General features: G+C 45.4%; 1 protein-coding gene across 5 annotated transcripts in view; it reads left to right on the forward strand.

Annotated features, from left to right (window-relative positions):
* The window catches only part of GTF2IRD1 (GTF2I repeat domain containing 1), a 138,860-nt gene that overhangs the window by 69,092 nt on the left and 51,708 nt on the right, over nucleotides 1-18,060 (forward strand). For all 5 annotated transcript variants that reach the window (XM_060258898.1, XM_060258900.1, XM_060258899.1 and 2 more), the window contains exons 3-7: nucleotides 5,149-5,290; nucleotides 12,904-13,050; nucleotides 14,632-14,815; nucleotides 16,351-16,661; nucleotides 17,439-17,534. In XM_060258898.1, the coding sequence (XP_060114881.1) occupies nucleotides 5,149-5,290; nucleotides 12,904-13,050; nucleotides 14,632-14,815; nucleotides 16,351-16,661; nucleotides 17,439-17,534 (880 nt within the window). The remainder of the gene's footprint in view (nucleotides 1-5,148; nucleotides 5,291-12,903; nucleotides 13,051-14,631; nucleotides 14,816-16,350; nucleotides 16,662-17,438; nucleotides 17,535-18,060) is intronic.

Consider the following 18,060-nt stretch of genomic DNA (forward strand, 5'->3'; position numbering starts at 1 on the left):
AATGATTTTTCTTCACTATATGCCTAAAAATGTCCCTTGCCTCACATTTGCTGAGCTTCTGTGACATCACAGCACGTTTGGAAAACATATACTAAGCATTGGAGCATGCTGGGCAGTCTTGGAATGCGGCAAATTAGTGCTACTGCTGTGAAGCGGACGGGGGTCTAGCTGCAGCAGACATAGGCCTAAGGACAGTTGGGAAGGGAGATGTGATTTTGTTGGAAGGGTTGCTAGGGCTGGGGGGGGGGAGGGGCTGCTACATTCCTTTCTCTCAGCTGCCATTATGGAGAACCACTTAGAGGCTTTGGGATCTGGAGTGAAAATCATCCACTGTCAGAAGGGATTTTTTTTTTTAAAGGACAATTTTTAAAAACACATATTGTGTTTCTCTGTTAACCTTTATGCTGGAATCTGCTGTTTTGATAGTCCCGTATGTTTTACCACTCTCTCTGTGTTGCTTTTCCACAACAAGATGTCGAAGGCGCTTCCCCCCTCCCCCCCACCTACGACAAAGACTTTAAATGGCGTGAATATCTTTCTCCCCATCCTCTTCTTGAAAAAAAAAATCCAAGTAGAACTCTTACATAAGACATGATTCTTGTTTCCAAGAACAAGATATCTGCCTGGCTACGTCTCTTGCAGAAAGGCTGTATCTTATTTTCAAGTGTGAATGAAGTCAGGCAAGGAAGCGTGTCTGTATGTGTGTCTTTGCAGCATTAGAGCTCAGAAAGCTCTTTGAATATAAATTGGATCTGTCAGTTGCTTTAAAAAAAAACCCTAGTCAATTAAATGGTATGAGTTGTAGTCTGTGGATTAATTAAGCAGTTCAATTTGCATACGTTTGGCTGTGAAAATGTGACATTGCCTTATGCTGAGTCAGATCAGCGGTCAACAGAGCCTAAGATGGCTTATTTCCACTGTCAGTGGCTCTCCGGGGGATTCAGGCAAAGAAAGGTCTTTCCCAGCCACTGATGCTTGAAATCCTTTAACTTGCAATGCCAAGGACTGAACCAGGGACCTTCTGCATGCCCTGCAAATGCTCTGCTGCTGAGTAAAAATAATAATGCTAAGGGAAACCACCTACTCCCCTCTGTTGTAGAGAAATACATGCATGCATCATCTTTAGAGAGGTATTCCTTCCCGTGTGGTTTGACTTGGCTATGTGCAGGGGTGGAATTCTAGCAGGAGCTCCTTTGCATATTAGGCCACACCCCCATGATTTAGCCAATCCTCCAAGAGCTTACAAAAATGAACCTTGTAAGCTCTTGGAGAATTGGCTACATCAGGGGTGTGTGGCGTAATATGCAAAGGAGCTCCTGCTAGAATTCCATCCCTGGCTATGTGTATCACAGGTAGGCAACGTAACAACTAAATCATCATAATAAAACATAATTCTAAGACGGTAGAACCTCTGTGTGTGTTCTGTCGAGCTAAATGAAGAATGAAACAAATCTAAGAGAATTTTCTGTTATGCAAAACCGTCCAACTGAAAACGAATGAGCCCCAGACTGGCATCAGCATACCCTCAGGTGGGGCAGCTGCCAGGGACCAGGGCTTCAGGTAGGGCCCACTGCTGATGACCTCCCCCCGCCCCCCCAAAAAACATGCCATTTTCCTGCCTGCTCACTTGTTAGGATTCCCAGACCCCCTGCCTGCAGCTAGCCAGCGGAAGTGATATCATCGTGTCAGCAACATCATGTGACCAGTACTCCCTCTAAGCTGTGGAGTCTTGTGAGCAAAAATTCTATTTAGTATGTTACTGGCATTAAAGTTGTGAGTGAGCCATTTGGCGACTTCATAAATTAGTTTGCTCTGGGGTCATCCTTCCTGAGCTAAAACACAAATGTGTGAGCCGGAGGCTAAAAAACTGAGAGCTGGCTCACACTAATTCAGCTTAGAAGAAACACTAGTGGTGACACTCCGGTTCTTGGGCAAAACTCTATGGTTTGAGTCCAATTTTAACCATCGGGTTTGCCCAAAAAGTAGAGTGTCGCCTCAACATTGCCAACGTGATGAGGTCACTTCCACATGACATCATCGCTTCAGGGATGTTCCTACCCTCTCCTGGACAACCCACAAATCTCCCCACCAGCACAACAATCTTGCCTTCATAAATGATTTAGAGTTGGGAGTGAGCAGTGAAGTGGCCAAGTTTGCGGATGACACTAAATTGTTCAGGGTGGTGAAAACCAGAGAGGATTGTAAGGAACTCCAAAGGGATCTGTTGAGGCTGGGTGAGTGGGCGTCAACGTGGCAGATGCGGTTCAATGTGGCCAAGTGCAAAGTAATGCACATTGGGGCTAAGAATCCCAGCTACAAATACAAGTTGATGGGGTGTGAACTGGCAGAGACTGATCAAGAGAGAGATCTTGGGGTCATGATAGATAACTCACTGAAAGTGTCAAGACAGTGTGCGTTTGCAATAAAAAAGGCCAATGCCATGCTGGGAATTATTAGGAAGGGAATTGAAAACAAATCAGCCAGTATCATAATGCCCCTGTATAAATCGATGGTGCGGTCTCATTTGGAGTACTGTGTGCAGTTCTGGTCACCGCACCTCAAAAAGGATATTATAGCTTTAGAGAAGGTGCAGAGAAGGGCAACTAGAATGATTAAAGGGCTGGAGCACTTTCCCTATGAAGAAAGGTTGAAATGCTTGGGATTCTTTAGCTTGGAGAAACGTCGACTGCGGGGTGACATGATAGAGGTTTACAAGATAATGCATGGAATGGAGAAAGTAGAGAAAGAAGTACTTTTCTCCCTTTCTCACAATACAAGAACTCGTGGGCATTCGATGAAATTGCTGAGCAGACAGGTTAAGACGGATAAAAGGAAGTACTTCTTCACCCAAAGGGTGATTAACATGTGGAATTCACTGCCACAGGAGGTGGTGGCGGCCACAAGTATAGCCACCTTCAAGAGGGGTTTAGATAAAAATATGGAACACAGGTCCATCAGTGGCTATTAGCCACAGTGTATGTGTGTATATAACATTTTTTGCCACTGTGTGACACAGAGTGTTGGACTTGATGGGCCGTTGGCCTGATCCAACATGGCTTCTCTTATGTTCTTATGCCTGGTAACCGTATCACTTGTAGGGGCTCCATCACCGATGTGCCCAGCTATATGCACAGCACAGCCCAGTTCTGTCAGTGATGGGGCTGTGGGCAGTGCAGGTAGCTGTGAGCTCGGGCAATTGCAGGGCCTGTGAGCAGGGCAGGGAAAGAGGCACAGGCTGGTAGCGAGCCACATGGCGAAGAGGTGGGAACCCTCTGCCAGGGCCTTCCAAAATCTGGAACTAGCCTGGGATGAGCCAGTGTAGTGTAGTAGTTGAGAGTGTCAGACTAATATTAGTGAGATTCAAGTTCTAATCCCCACTCATGCCATTGAAGATCGCTGGGTGACCTTTGGCCAGTCACACACTCTCAGCCTAACCTACCTCACAGCGTGGTGAGAATAACAGGAGCTGCCTCGGGTCCCCATTGGGGTGAAAGGTGGAGTATCAATGATTTAAATAAGTAGAAGCTTTACTGCATTTCCGCCCTTATGGCAACGCTGCTATAGCTGGTTTCACATTTTGCAGACAAGAGGAGACTGCGGCCAGCCCAGCGTCCCTGGCCACGATAAATAAGTAAATAAAGAATTAAGAGTTCAGCACAGTCCCTTATAACGCATAGGTAGAACAGTTAAACCTTGGTGGAGAGCCAAGAATTTCATTCCCTCAAAGTGCCGGATTCTGTCGATTCTGTCGATTCACTCCTCGGGGAAACAAAAAAGGAATTTTTTGTTTCCGACAAATTGGACAGACTCCAATCTGCTGCTGGAAAGACAGTCTTCAAATAACAACAATGTTACTTTACCACAGTAATACCAGTTATAATCCCTCGGTTATTAACTAACTTTTTATATACATAATTTGTCAGTTACCTTATGCAAGGTGATAAGCACCTGCCAAATCCTAGGGCCTCTAGCAGAGCAAACTTTCCTTTTTTGCTGACCTCCAGGCCCAGACTCTGCTCCTGCTTGCCTCGAGGAGCATTCCTAAGCAATCTACTCAGAAGTAAAGTCCAGTGATTTTCAGTAAGGCTTACTCCCAGGAAAGGGTCTTTAGAATGGTATTGTAAACAACCAGGTTTCAGGGCTTCTGCAGTGGCCCCTACCATCTGTGGATAAGGACATGCCACAAAAATAAGACATTTAAATCTGAACCTTTTTTAGTTAATTCAAAGGCATTGAATTGATGAACCAATTTAAATTTCGTATCTGCAGAAATGTGTATGTACACAAAAGCATATACATGTTGGTCTTAAAGGTTCTGCTGGACTCAAAACTTTTCGCTGCTGCTTTAGACCAAAAAGGCTTAGAGTTGCTGGGTCCTACCTGGCTGCCAGCAGGGGGCTCCAGGGTCTGTTTCAGAATGTTCTTTGGCTCACGTGCCATGATGGCATCATCCAGAAGCGATGTCATCATATCACCAATGTCAGGGGCTGACACTCTGGCTTTGAGGCAAAACTCTATGGTTTGTGTCCAGTTTTATGGGTGACATCATTATGTTGTGTTCGAGGGCGTCTGCGGGCAGGGTTTCCCCAGGCTGGCCAGTGGAAAGGGACCAGCAAAAGAGGGGGAACCCTCACCCAGACTAGGGGCCTGGCAACCCTAAACCCACCTCAATTTAAACGATGCAACCCAACTTAAAACCCCATTCCTGGAGACTTGTTTCTTTGTGGAATAAAATCCTCTCCTTCAGATTCTTGGCTCTCTGGAAGAATTTCATGTTCAAGATCTCTACCACTGCACTGACCAGCCATTCCCAGAGCCTTGGCTAGAGAGGGGGTGAAACTGGTTTAAAAATGTATTGTACACATGTCATTTGAGGCAGAGATTTTTGTTCAGAGTTCTGGTTTATGCTGAGTTTCAAAACTTGTAGGTTGTCCAGAATGTGGAAAGAAGTGAGCAGTGACTCATGACAGCTCGTAAAGGTGTACCCTACCACCATTTTTTTTGTCTTTAAGGTGATACTGAACCCTTGCTGTTTTCTACTGCACGTTGAGGGTGGTGCAGTGGTTGATTTTAAAGACACCAAAGTCTGACAGATGTGAACTCTCTTCTGGTGTTCCCATGCGTGCTTCTTTCTCTTCTTTCCCCCAGTGTTCAGCACTTTCTAAACTCAACACGGAGGTTGCCTGCATTGCAGTTCATGATGAAAACACCTTTGTCGTTGGGACGGAGAAGGGGAGAGTCTTCATGAACACGCGGAAGGAGGTCCAGGCAGATTTCAAGAAGTTCTGCAGTGAGTGTTGCGGTGGTTTTCGGTAGAAAATTGTTGGCCCATTTTTTTGAATGCAGAAATCCTCAGCATGAAATGTTGGACTTCGAAAACCAAAAGGAGTATCCAGTCAACTTGTTGGGATTGCTCTTCCATCTTTGTGCTATGATGTTTTGTTTTGTTTTTAACCCCTCTCCCCATTACTCTAATCTTGTTTCATTCATGATTATTGTACTGGTTTGTGTGTGTGTTTTGGATTTTTGTATTTGTTCCTTCCTGCCATTAAGCCCCCATTCATATGGAGCTGTGACAAATAAATGCTTTGAATGAATAAGGATCCTGAATGTGATGCATCAAAGCTGGTAGCTGGTTCTGTAATTTGAGAGTCTGTTACTAAAATTCCTGTTTAGCAGTGACCACCAACCTAACAAACATTGGCTTGGATCCACCAGAGCAGGGGTGGCCAACGGTAGTTCTCCAGATGTTTTTTTTGTCTACAACTCCCATCAGCCCCAGCCAGCATGGCCAATGGCTGGGGCTGATGGGAGTTGTAGGCAAAAAAAACATCTGGAGAGCTACCGTTGACCACCCCTGCACCAGAGCATTTCCACAAATGGAAGGATTTCTGCCTGCAGTGTAGAGTTGCCAATCCCCAGTTGGGGACAGGGATCTCCTGGTTTGGAGGCCCTCCCCCCACTTCAGGGTTATCAGAAAGCAGAGTGGAGGGGAGGGAAATGTCTGCTGGGCACTCCATTATTCTTTTAGCTGAGGCTGCGGGCGTCTATTCTTGATCTGGTTGGCCTTCCGTATTGGTACTGTCCCCTGTGCTGTAAAATGGAATGATATCTGCCATCTCTATGAGATATCATGATGTGAGGCGGCCAGACTGGGCAATATGTAAAGTTTCTGAGTGCTGTTGAGTTGTCTGTTTATAAAATGTTTTTATTGTATTTTATCATATGTTGTACTCCGCCCTGAGCCCTACGGGGAATGGGCTGAATAGAAATATACTAAAGAAATAATAATAATAATTATTATTATTCCCTATGAAGACTGATGCCCATGGGGTATAATGGAGAATTGATCCATGGGTATCTGGGGCTCGGGGGGGTGTTTTTGAGGTAGAGGCACCAAATTTTCAGCATAGCATCCAGTGCCTCTCCTCAAAACACCGTCCAAGTTTCAAAAAGATTGGACAAGAGAGTCCAATTCTATGAGCCCTCCAAAAAGGTGCCCCTATCCATTATTTCCAATGGAGGGAAGGCATTTAAAAGGCGTGTGGTCCTTTTACATGTGATTGCCAGAACTCCCTTTGGAATTCAATTATGCTTGTCACAACCTAGCTCCTGGCTTCACCCCCAATGTCTCCTGGATCCACCCCCAAAGTCCCCAGATATTTCTTGAATTGGACTTGGTGACCCTACTGCAGTGTGACTTTCTTGGCTCCCTTCTACTGCTGCGGGCCGAAATGCTCCCCCCACCCCCCCAAAAATGCTGTTCCTTGGGGTCCCTTCAGAAGCAGCAGTTTTTTTATTTTATTTATTTATTTAGAATTTATATCCCGCCCTTCCCACGGGTGGCTCAGGGCGGCTTCCAACAATAGATCCAGCATAAAATTAAGCAATATTTAAACATATAAGGGAATAAACATTTAAAACAGATAAAACAGATAAAACCATAAATATTAATAAATATTTTTTCAGGCAGAAGTTCAAGAATAAGTTCAGGCAGAAGGAGCAAGAAGGTGAGAAACTCGCGCTCCATGGAAACACTGTGATGGCTCCAAACCATTGGCATAACAAAGAAATTTTCAGTACTAAACCTCAAGGAATCTGGAGACCCCTTTCTCAAATATTGCTTTATTTAGACCCTTTTCTTTAAAATTGCCCTATTTCAGCCAGTTTATGTGCTACAAAGCCACACCAGCCGCCCCCTGCTCATTAGTGCTGTCTCTGTTCACTGCAACAAAGTAGGAGTCCAGCAGGACCTTTCAGACCAACAGAGTTTCATTCAGAATGTAAGCTTTTGTATGCATACAGGATGCAATCTGTATGCATGCATTCAGATGTTCAGAAGAAGTATGTAGGCATATGAAAGCTTACATTCTGAATAAGGTCGGCCCTGGTTAGCGCTTGGATGGGAGATGACCAAGGAGGTCTAGGGTTACTACGCAAAAGCAGGCTATGGCAAGCCACCTATGATTGCCTCGAAAACCCCTTGAAGGGTCTACCATAAGTCAGCTGCATCTTGATGGTGCTTTCCACCATGGGTGCGATTTGAAGAAGGCCACGGTCTGCAGGGAGAGTCTTTTGTGTACACATGATCAGATCTTGAGGCTCTAGAATATGCTGTTCTGAAACACTCTCTTTACATTGTTACTTTGCCCCCTTGCTTTTTACATTGTACAGTTTTGCTCAGGGCTTTTTTTTTGTAGAGAAAGCCCAGTAGGAACTCATTTGCGTATTAGGCCACACCCCTGATATAACCATTGTTTCACAAAGGGCTTTTTTTGTAGAAAAGGCCCAGCAGGAGCTCATTTGCATATTAGGCCCCGTCCCCTGATGCTAAGCCAGCAAGAACTGCGTTCCTGCTAAAAAAAAAAAAAAGCCCTGTTTTTTGTATGACATGAACTTTTTTGAATGACATAAGTGTTCTTTTGAATCAGCACCTTTTTCCTGATCTGTTGTGTCTAGCTGCCCATGTGACAAAGGCCTGCTCTACCTGGAGTCACTCAGTGCCAGATTAGATGTTATAGCAGCAGTCCTGCATTGGTAGGAGACCAAATCTGTCCTCTCCCCACAGCTTCTTTCTCTGGTTGGTTTTCTCTTCAGCTTTTTGCTGTGCTGTCCTCAGTGTGCCCGACAGGGAAGGCCTTGGAGCTGCTGGTGCTACGGGGCTGATGGGGAGGAATGTGATTTCCCCTCTTCCATGAGTCCTCATGGGCTTTTCCACCCTGATATGTGCCTAAAGTTTCGGTGTATCTTTAAGAAGCGTGCATGCACATGAAACCATACACTCAGAATTAAAGCGTATATCAACTTTGTTGGTCTTAAAAGGTGCCACTGGCCTTGAACTTTGTTCTGTGACTTCACACCAGCACAGCTGCCCACGTGGGTTTACTGGAAACATTGGTACACTTTATGGGGAAAACTCACTATGAGGAAACAAAGAGTGAAAATATATGACCATGGATTTGATTTGCAGAAGGCAGAAGGAAAACCGGCAGGCCTCGTTTTGGACAGGAGCTCACAGGAGTGGAGCTCTGGAATCTCTAACTTTTATTGTGCTTGCTCTTTCTTTAACCTCCCCCTAAAAAAAAAAAAAAAAAAACTTGCTTCTGGGCTCCATTGTTCAAATCTTCCATGAGAATTTTGCTAAACGGAAGCTGGGTTCAGGTAGCCGGCTCAAGGTTGACTCAGCCTTCCATCCTTCCGAGGTCAGTAAAATGAGTACCCAGCTTGCTGGGGGGAAAGTGTAGATGACTGGGGAAGGCAATGGCAAACCACCCTGTAGAAAGCCTGCCGTGAAAACGTCGTGATGCAACGTCACCCCAGAGTCAGAAACGGCTGGTGCTTGCACAGGGGACTACCTTTACCTTTATAGCTCTAGGCCTCTTGCAAGAGGAATATGAACAGACAGCAGCAGCTACGGGAGCTCATATACACACTGCCTAGGGGAGCTCATATAGATACGCCAGTCTTTTTTTTTTTTTGTAAAGTTAAGTTTGCTGCTTCTCAGCAACTGCTAACTAATTTGTTTCTGTAATTAGCCTAACTGTCAGGTATACTAGTGTAGGAATTTTTAAAGGTGAAAACTAACCTTTTCCTTCGGTATTTTTTTTTAAATGCCGGAAAAAGCCTCCTATGAACTGATCTTACCTCCCACTGCAAAAAACTGCAAAAAAAAAAAAAGATATCCAGATACCCACATATTCCCCTCCCCTTAGCAGAAGTAAAAGCAATTTGGAGGCAGTGGGAAAATGGCCAGGGAGGAAAGGGTTAACCAACACCCCTCCAACCCATTCACCTTCATAAAACAAACCAGGCAGCCAAAGTTGCAAAGGAAAACCAAGGTGTTTAAAAGAAGCCCTGAAAGAAACCGTGCATTGTCTCCTGTTGATTTGGACTCCCGGTGGGTGGCTGGCGGGGGGGGGGGGTGCAGTTGCTAGCGGAAGTGGGTCTGTGCCCTGGGATGAGGGGAGAGAAAGAACATATTTGTTTAGTTATAATCCTGAAGGTTTTATTACAGTAGGGGGGTGGGGGGTGGGAATCAGGCAACAGGGAGTGCCAGCGTGCTGGAGACTGGTGGAAAGCGCATTTGCGTTTGCGTTTAATCCCCTCGGTGGAACTGCTCGAGAACAGTTCATTCTCCTGCAAATATTAGCCCTGCTCGCCTGTCAAGGTCAATGCTTGCTTGGGATTATCTGCTGAGTGCGTGCCAGCTGTAAAATTCGCCCCAGGTCTAATCCATCGCGAGCATTCAGCATTTGGCAAAGCTATCTTTCTCCCAGTCTGCTGTATTCCGTACCTGTTTTGTGTGGCCCAGGAGTTATAGCACAGGGGTTTGGCTTCTTTTAATTAAAAAAGAACACAACCCTTAGTGTGTTATCTCTGCCTGTAATGGCCAAGTGGATGGCCTTTTTGTGACTGACAAAATCCACACAATGGGGCTGCGTACAGGCAAGGAAAGGGCTTCCTGCTACTCAGGGGGAGTTCCCTGTGTATGCAATAAAACAGGTAATGAAACAACAAAAATGTGATTTAACAAACAAATAAAAAAGATTGGGGGGGCGGAAATGCCTGAAGAGGACTGAAATAAGCATCAGAAGGGATAGAATGTCGAGTACAGCTACACCGAAGGAAAAATATAATGGGGGGGCGGGCTGTAGAAAGTCAGCCTGCTTCATCCTGGAGGGAGAGATTGGTTGGGTTGGTTTTTTAAAAATTTGGCTGCCCCCCCCATCTTCTCACATCCACCCAATTATTCAAGTGGGGTGCCCGTGTCAGTCATGACAAAAACAAAACCAGGCCAGCCACACACGAGTTCAGGGGTTCTGTATAGTTGGGAGGAACATCTCAGGTATGTAGGGAAATATGTCCAATAACCAAAGGTGGGAGGGGATCCAAAACTGGCCTGAAGGACTGAGCGTGCTCCAGGAGGCATGGAATGTTGCATGCAGTTGACAGTTGAAGGGCGTGAACCCCATAGGGGGATTGGGCCCATTCAGGGATCGAAAAGCAATGGATGCAGTTTTTTGCTATATTCTAGCCTCCTTTTTAAAATTTATTTTTAAATTTAATTTTGGATTTATATCCTGCTCCATCCTGCAAGCAGGCTCAGGGCGACTTAGGCTTTTTGCCCTAAGTCCTAATATTTATTTTATGATTATGATTGCATTTAACTTTTTACAACAAAACTTGGAAACCACCCTGTACACAAAGTGGAAAGTGTGTTGGTGACCATGGAAAATACTTGCTATGTGCTGGAAAGAGGAGGGGCTTCTCTTGTTGCTGAAGACAGGTTTTCTCTGGAAAAGGCCAGCCCCCGCTTATTATCTAATGACAAAATCTAGTGTTGATACACCAACATTTCCAAACCTGTCATCTTTTATGTACAATTCCTAAAAGCATCAAAGCCCCTTTAATAAACGAGCTCCTTTGCTGGGCATTCTGTACCTGGAGGAATAAAGCAACCCACAAGGAACTCAGAGCAGCATACATAGGATTCCAGGGTGCTTTCCCCCCTTTTAACCAACAACCATCTTGTAAGGTTGTTAGGATGAGAAATAAAGACTGGCCCACAATTATCCAGAGGGTGTCATGGCTGAGCAGAAATTTGAACATTCAACACTTGGGACAATAGAACCCTCAGGGCTTAACAGAGCTATTGTGTTCTTCTCCCATTGCAAGATGGCATTCCTGTCAACTAACCCCCCCACCTATATGCATGGCTTTTTTGTAGCAGGAACTCCTTTGCATATTAGACCACACATTCCTGATGTAGCCAATCCTCCAAGACCTTAGTGGGCTCTTCGTACAGGGCCTACTGTAAGCTCTTGGAGGACTGGCTACATCAGGGGTGTGTGACCTAATATGCAAGAGTTTCTGCTACAAAAAAAGCCCTGCAAGAGTTTCTGCTACAAAAAAAGCCCTGCATTTTAGGAAGTCTTGTTTCAAAATATCTGAAGAAGTGTGCATGCACATAGAAGTTTGTACCCAGAATTAAACCTGGTTGGCCTTAAAGGTACCCCTGGACTCAAACTTTGGTCTAGATTGCTCCAGTTAAACTCCAGCTCTCTGAATTTATTTTGTCAAATTGGTCAGCACATATTGAGAGAAAAATCAAAGCAAGGGGTTTATTCCTAGAACTATTGTCCATGCTGTCCTTCACCACCGCAGTCCAACAAATTAAAAACAGGTTGCTAGATATTGAGCACCAAGACCTATACAGTCTGGCTAAGAAAACTTGTTCCCCACTGAGTTTTGAGATCTCTCTTAGTACTGGGAAACTGGCCTCATATCTATCCGTCTTGCAGGTGCCACAGCAGCATAGAGCTTTTTCCCTTGCCAGATGCAACACCATGCCCTCTGCCATTCTTTATGGCAGATTTAACAAGACAGCCTACTCAGTCAGATACTGCCTCTATAAGTAAAAATGTATGGAGTCAGTTACTCATATTCTTCTTTATTGTAATTTGTATACAGATCTTCGTCACAAGTATTTACATCCTCTTTTAGTTAGCATGGTTGATTGTTCTGATGCACTTAAGGTCTATAGTCTTTTGAACGATACTTCATCTAGTGTCACTGAGAAAGTGGCTAAGTTTCTTTATTCTGTTTTAAAGGCACGTCAGAGGATCTCATAGAAACAGTTTATGTTTATGCTTTTTCTGATGTATGTATGCAATTGTTCCATTTTATCTTTTTTTTAACCAACTTGCTCTGATATATATATCTATATATTTTATGCCAGTAAAGGCTAACTTGACTTGACTTGACTTAAACTCCAGCATACATCCTAAGAGAATCAACTTCAGGAGCAAACAGTTCCATTCTGTCCTGTACCCAGAATAGTTTTTTCAAACTGGAAAAAACTTTGATGTTACACCCCCCCCACACCCCACAATGGCTTCTGTAGGTATGTCTGCACACAATATTTATTATTTGATTAACTTAATGGATAATCCACTTCTCATGATAAGATTCAATGCAGATTAATTGGCATAAGAAAATGGAGCATCTACCAACACCCCTGGTGATGAGATCACAGGCCCAGCCAAGAGGATCCCATGTTCTGGACAAGATACCAGATTATCTGTTGGCATGGAATGAGTGGATAGGACATACAGAGGCTACTTCAGAGGTTTAAAGGATTCAAGCAGGGCTTTTTCTGTAACAGGAACTCATTTGCATATTAGGCCACACACCCCTGATGTTGCCAGTCCTCCAAGAACTTACAGGTCTCTTTTTATAGGGCCTACTGTAAGCTTCAGGAGAATTGGCTACATCAGGGGTGTGTGACCTAATATGCAAATGAGTTCCTGCTACAAAAAAAGCCCTGGATTCAGGGCCCAATACTGAACTGCTTCACTTCTCCTCTGGTCTTCTCTTACTCTTGCTTCCCCACCACATTGGCAGGAATCCAACAGAGGAAAGAACAAGATCTGGACAGCCAGAAGAAAGCCAAGGATTTTGGCCGGAGCATTCCACGGATCTCCCCGGATCAGGGATCAGATGTTTACCTTCTCAGGAAGATGGTGGAAGAAGTCTTTGATGTGCTTTATAGTAAGAAACAATCTTAATCTGTTTCCATTGGCCTTCGCCTGAATTTGCTTTCTGCTGTGTTGTATACTCGGTTTGCCTTCAAGGGTATTCTGAAGTTATCAGTTCTCATGCGCTATGTTGAGTTGGAGGTGGTCAGTGGAACTGAAATTTGATAGAGAGGAAGGGAAACATATTGGAACAGAATGCTCAGAGTGCAGAGCAGACCAAGGTAGCTTTCGAGGACATTGTGGAACTTCCATGGTTTGTTTTGCCAGGTGACATCAACTAACTGAGTAGATGCACTACTGTATTCTGGCCATCTGCCGTGGTGGTGCCCAAGCACTGGATATCACTTATTATGTTTTCATTTTATGTTTTATCCAAGATGCTCCCATCCTCACAACAAACCCATGAGGCAGAGGGAGAAAATGATCAATCCGTGGTCAATCATTACATCTATAAGCTGAGAAGAGATTGGAGCCCTGGTTTCCCCAGTCTGCACTCCACATTGCAGGAAATTCACAAATACCTCCCCCCCCCCCCCATACTCCCAGAATATGGCAAAAAAACTGGCTACATCAGGGGTGCTCCATGTCCAGAATATGGCAAAAAAAAAAAAGTTCTCCAGGATCCCTGGCCGAACTGGCCTGGAGAAAAAATGCTGCCTGACGCCAAAGTGGCAAACAGCATTTCCCTGGGCATGTAAGAAAGGGGAATGAGAACTAAGCTCTAATGCAACCCTTCCTGCCCTCCCTCTCACAATCTGCCTAAGTCCACAGGATCAGCATTGCTGCTATTCAAAAAGCTTCCTATACTTTACTGGAGTGTACCACCCTGTAATGGGGAACAACAAATAATTCGGTGACATCTTAAAGGCTGTTAGTTATTTATTATCCTTTTTACTGTGGCGAGAGCTTTATGTTATCCATCTCCTGCTGCCTGAGAAACACAAGTTCCAATCCTCAAAGATTTAACCAGTTAACCTTCAAAGCAATAGAAGAATCTTTGTCCCTTTGCCACAACAGAAAGTTACAGGGCTATATTCTTTGTAGAAGAAGCCCAGCAGGACCTTATTGGCATATTAGGCCACACCCCCTGATGCCAGGCCAGCCGGAACTGCATTCCTGTACATTCCTACTCCAAAAAAAGCCATGGGAAGTTAATGCCACTGCTCTTATGGCACCCCTAAGGAAGATCACTCTTATAATTTATTTGTCATGATGGTGGAAAGTGCTGTCAAGTCACAGCCAACACAAAGGTGACCCCGGAAGGTTTTTAAGGCAAGAGACAAACATTGCCTGCCTCTGCATAACAACCCTGCTCTTCTTTCGTGGTCTCCCATCCAAGGACTAACCTGGGACGACTGCTGAGCTTCCAAGATCTAATGAGACTGAGCTAGCCTGAGCCGTTGAGGCCAGAGTTTTTCATTAAAACATTTATACCTGCCTTTCCTTTTGGTTCAAGGCATATTTCAGATGCTCAGAGGTAAGTAGCAGAGAGTGAGTGATTTGGCTGAAGACGCCATTTGGGTTGGCGGCCAAGTGGAGATGGGAATCACGTTGTGGCTTGTGTTCACATTCTAACTCATCGCTTCTGTCCCAGGTGAGGCCTTAGGAAAAAGCAGTGTGGTGCCACTACCGTATGAAAAGTTCTTAAAAGAGCCGGGGTCTCTGGTGGTTGTTGGATTACCTGAGGGGGTCACCTTCCGGAAGCCCACAGAGTATGATGCGAAATCTCTGATGGCCATCTTGGAACACAGCCACAGTATGCGGTTCAGGCTGAAAAGGTAAGCGGAAACTTGGGCAGGGGTACGGCACTAGCTTAGCATGAGGAAGGTCTCTGCATATTTGCAGAATGTAGTCAAAACCAGGTGTGGCTAAACGTGCTTAATGTAAGAGACACATTGAATAAATGTGAGATGTTTGAGAGCCGCAAGACCTGAACGTCAGTTGTTTGAGAGCCACAAGATGGATGGATATGGGTGGATGGATGGATGGAAGGAAGGAAGGAATGAAGGAAGGAAGGAAGGATGGAAGGCTGGCTTGGCTTGGCTTGGCCTGGCCAAGTGATTTAAAGAGACAAGTGCCTTCTCCAAGCTGGCTGATGGGGCGGTGGGGGCTTCGAGAGCTACACAATATGTATGAAAGAGCCACATGTGGCTCCCAAGCTGCAGTTTTGCCACCCCTGGTCTAAACAGTGCAGCACTAGAAGGATATGGCCCAACTCAGTTTGAGGCTTTTTGATATACTTGGGTTTACACTTGGTAAGCTTGGGTTTACATTAGCTTCTTCTTCAGTGTCACTGAATGTGCTTGGCTGACAATTTGAACTTTGGAGTTTAGGGGTAAAGTTACAAGGCACTGACTTCAAATGAGTCAGTAGATAAGGGTGCCATTTTTTTATGGACACAACTTCCGTACCTTTAACAACTGCAGAACTGAGAGAAATCAATCAAGTTTGTTTTGCGCCACCTCATCTCCACCCTGGGAAATTGCTTTCGTTTGTTGATTTTTACCTGTTATGCATCTGTTAATGCAGAGAATCTCTGCCCTCCTGTCTCAGTGATGTTGAGGGTCAGACTGTACGTGAGATGATAAGAGACTGGTCAACAAATGTCCTTTCCCCTCATGCCATTTGTATGACCTCACATACTCCTCAGAGAGAACCAGTGAGCTCGGAGATGATTGAGATCACAAAAATAGTGCAGGGTGGAGAAGTTAACACTGCTACCCACAAATGCCACAGCCCCAGTCTGAATGCCCCACACTATTGCTATATAGGGGTTTTTGCTTTTAAGTGGCGGAGCCGTTTATAGAGAGCCAGTTTGGTGTAGTGGTTAAGAGTGGTGGACTCTAATCTGAAGAACCAGGTTTGATTTCCCACTCCTTCACAAGCAGCGAGCTGGGTGACCTTGGGTCAGTCTCATTTCTCTCAGAACCGTTCTTTCAGAGCTCTTTCAGCCCTGCCTACCTCACAGGGTGTCTGTTGTGGGGAGAAGGGAAGGAGATTGTAAGCCGCTCTGAGACTCTGAGTGAAGTGCAGGGTATAAACTCCTCCTCCTCCGGCATTTGGGTGATGCGTTATTTGTTCTCCCAATCTGTCTAATGCCCCAAGCAGCCATGGGGTTATGACCCAACATTGATAGCAGGACTGAAGTAGGTGGGTTTAGCCTTCCATCCCCCATGCCAGAAATAGGGTATGCCCATGGCTGCTGTAACCCAAGATCGTGGGTATCCCTTCTCTATGACCCTAGTGCCAGTGCTGAACCATCCCTCTAATATCATGATGGACTAAGTTACTTGTGGTTTCCTCCTCCTTTCAGGCTTCCTGATGACTCATTTAGGGAGACTAACCATGCCTCCGAAATGAACTCCTCCACCCTGATATCAAAGGGCAGTCGAGATCCTGGCCTCAACAACGTACACACTAAACCAGCCAATCAAGATGCTCTTTCTGGAATCACCGCCAATAATTTCCTGTACGGCGTGTCACTGCCTGCGCAGATCGCCATGGAGATAAAGCAGGAGGGCCCTACTGGTCGGCATGGACTGAACATGACCAATGAGATACTGAGGCCCCGGCCGACCGGAGAACCGAAGGTGCCTTCGCCACAGGAGTTCGGTGACTGCTGTGGTAATGGCCTTAATGTTTGCTGTCCAAGGAATGGCTTTGAAAAGACCCCTGAGGTTCCTTGGATTAGAGCTTAATAACCCGGAAGTGATATTATCATGCCGGGCACGTCACGGGGCGGGGGACATTCTAGCACTTAGGGAAAAACTCTGTGGTTATAAAGTTTTTCTCCCAAATGCTAGAGCTGCCCCCTCCAGGACATGCCCAGCACAGTAATGACACTTTCGGGTGACATCATTGCACCAGGCACATTGCAGCGCACTGGCACTCTTCGGGGGCGGGGCTCCCCCACCAGCTAGTTCCATGGTGACAGGTTGGGGGCCCCAAAATTGGGGGAAACCCTGCCCCCAGCGAGAGGCTGGGAACCCTGTGGTGGAAAGGGATTCGCCCTCAGAGTCAAGTGACTGAATGTTGTGTCAGGGGACATGGCTGGTACTGCAAGGTAGGTGGCGCCCTTGAGGAAGATGGCTCGTTCAAAGCTGATGGCAGAAAAATACCTCTAGTGGAGCAGGAGATACGGTGCCAGACATTGGTTTCTGAAAGCCTTATTTTAAGGACCCCTCCTAATAACCTGCACTGCTTAGTAGATCGCAGTAGATCCTCATCCATTTGGAATTAGTTGATGCACATGTGAAGGCATGAATTCCCAGCAGGCTGCAGGATCTTTCTTGCTCAATTAATCTTTGCAGCAACTGCACTGAATATACTATAAGGCCCTCTTTCCCTTGTTTTTATAATTCTGATTTCTCTCTCATTTTGCTGTGTTTCTTTCTTTATTAGGTCCGAGTCAGAAATCTGCGCTTTCCAGTGGTCCACTCATCCAGAATGTGCATTCCTCCAAACGCATCCTTTTCTCTATAGTCCATGACAAGTCAGGTATGGCTATGCTGATTGGTAGGAGAACCCTGGAAAGCTCAAGGAAATTAGCAGTGTATGGAGTTTAGTTGTGTGGCCCCTCCATATAACATTGACATGCCCTTATATCCTTTGAATGTATAAGGCTGCCTTATACATAGTCAGACCATTGGTCCATCTTGCTGTGTATCATCCTTTCGAGCTGGCCATGGCTCTCTGGAGCAGGGGTGGACAAACTGTGACTTGGGAGCCACATGTGATTCTTTCACACACATTGTGTGGCTCTCTTGAAGCCCCCACTGCCCATTGGCCAGCTTAGAGAAGGCATTTGTCTCTTTAAATCACTTCTCTAAGCCAAGCCATCTGGTGGCTTGGAGAATGCATTTAAAGTTAAAGTTGCTTTATTTCCACCTCCCTTCCCCATCTTCCTCCCTTCCTCCCTTCCTTCCTTCCTTCCTTCCTTCCTTCCTTCCTTCCTTCCTTCCTTCCTTCCTTCCTTCCTTCCTTCCTTCCTTCCTTCCTACCTACCTACCTACCTACCTACCTA

This window comes from Heteronotia binoei, chromosome 18 (assembly GCF_032191835.1).
Source record: "Heteronotia binoei isolate CCM8104 ecotype False Entrance Well chromosome 18, APGP_CSIRO_Hbin_v1, whole genome shotgun sequence".
Taxonomy (NCBI): domain Eukaryota; kingdom Metazoa; phylum Chordata; class Lepidosauria; order Squamata; family Gekkonidae; genus Heteronotia; species Heteronotia binoei.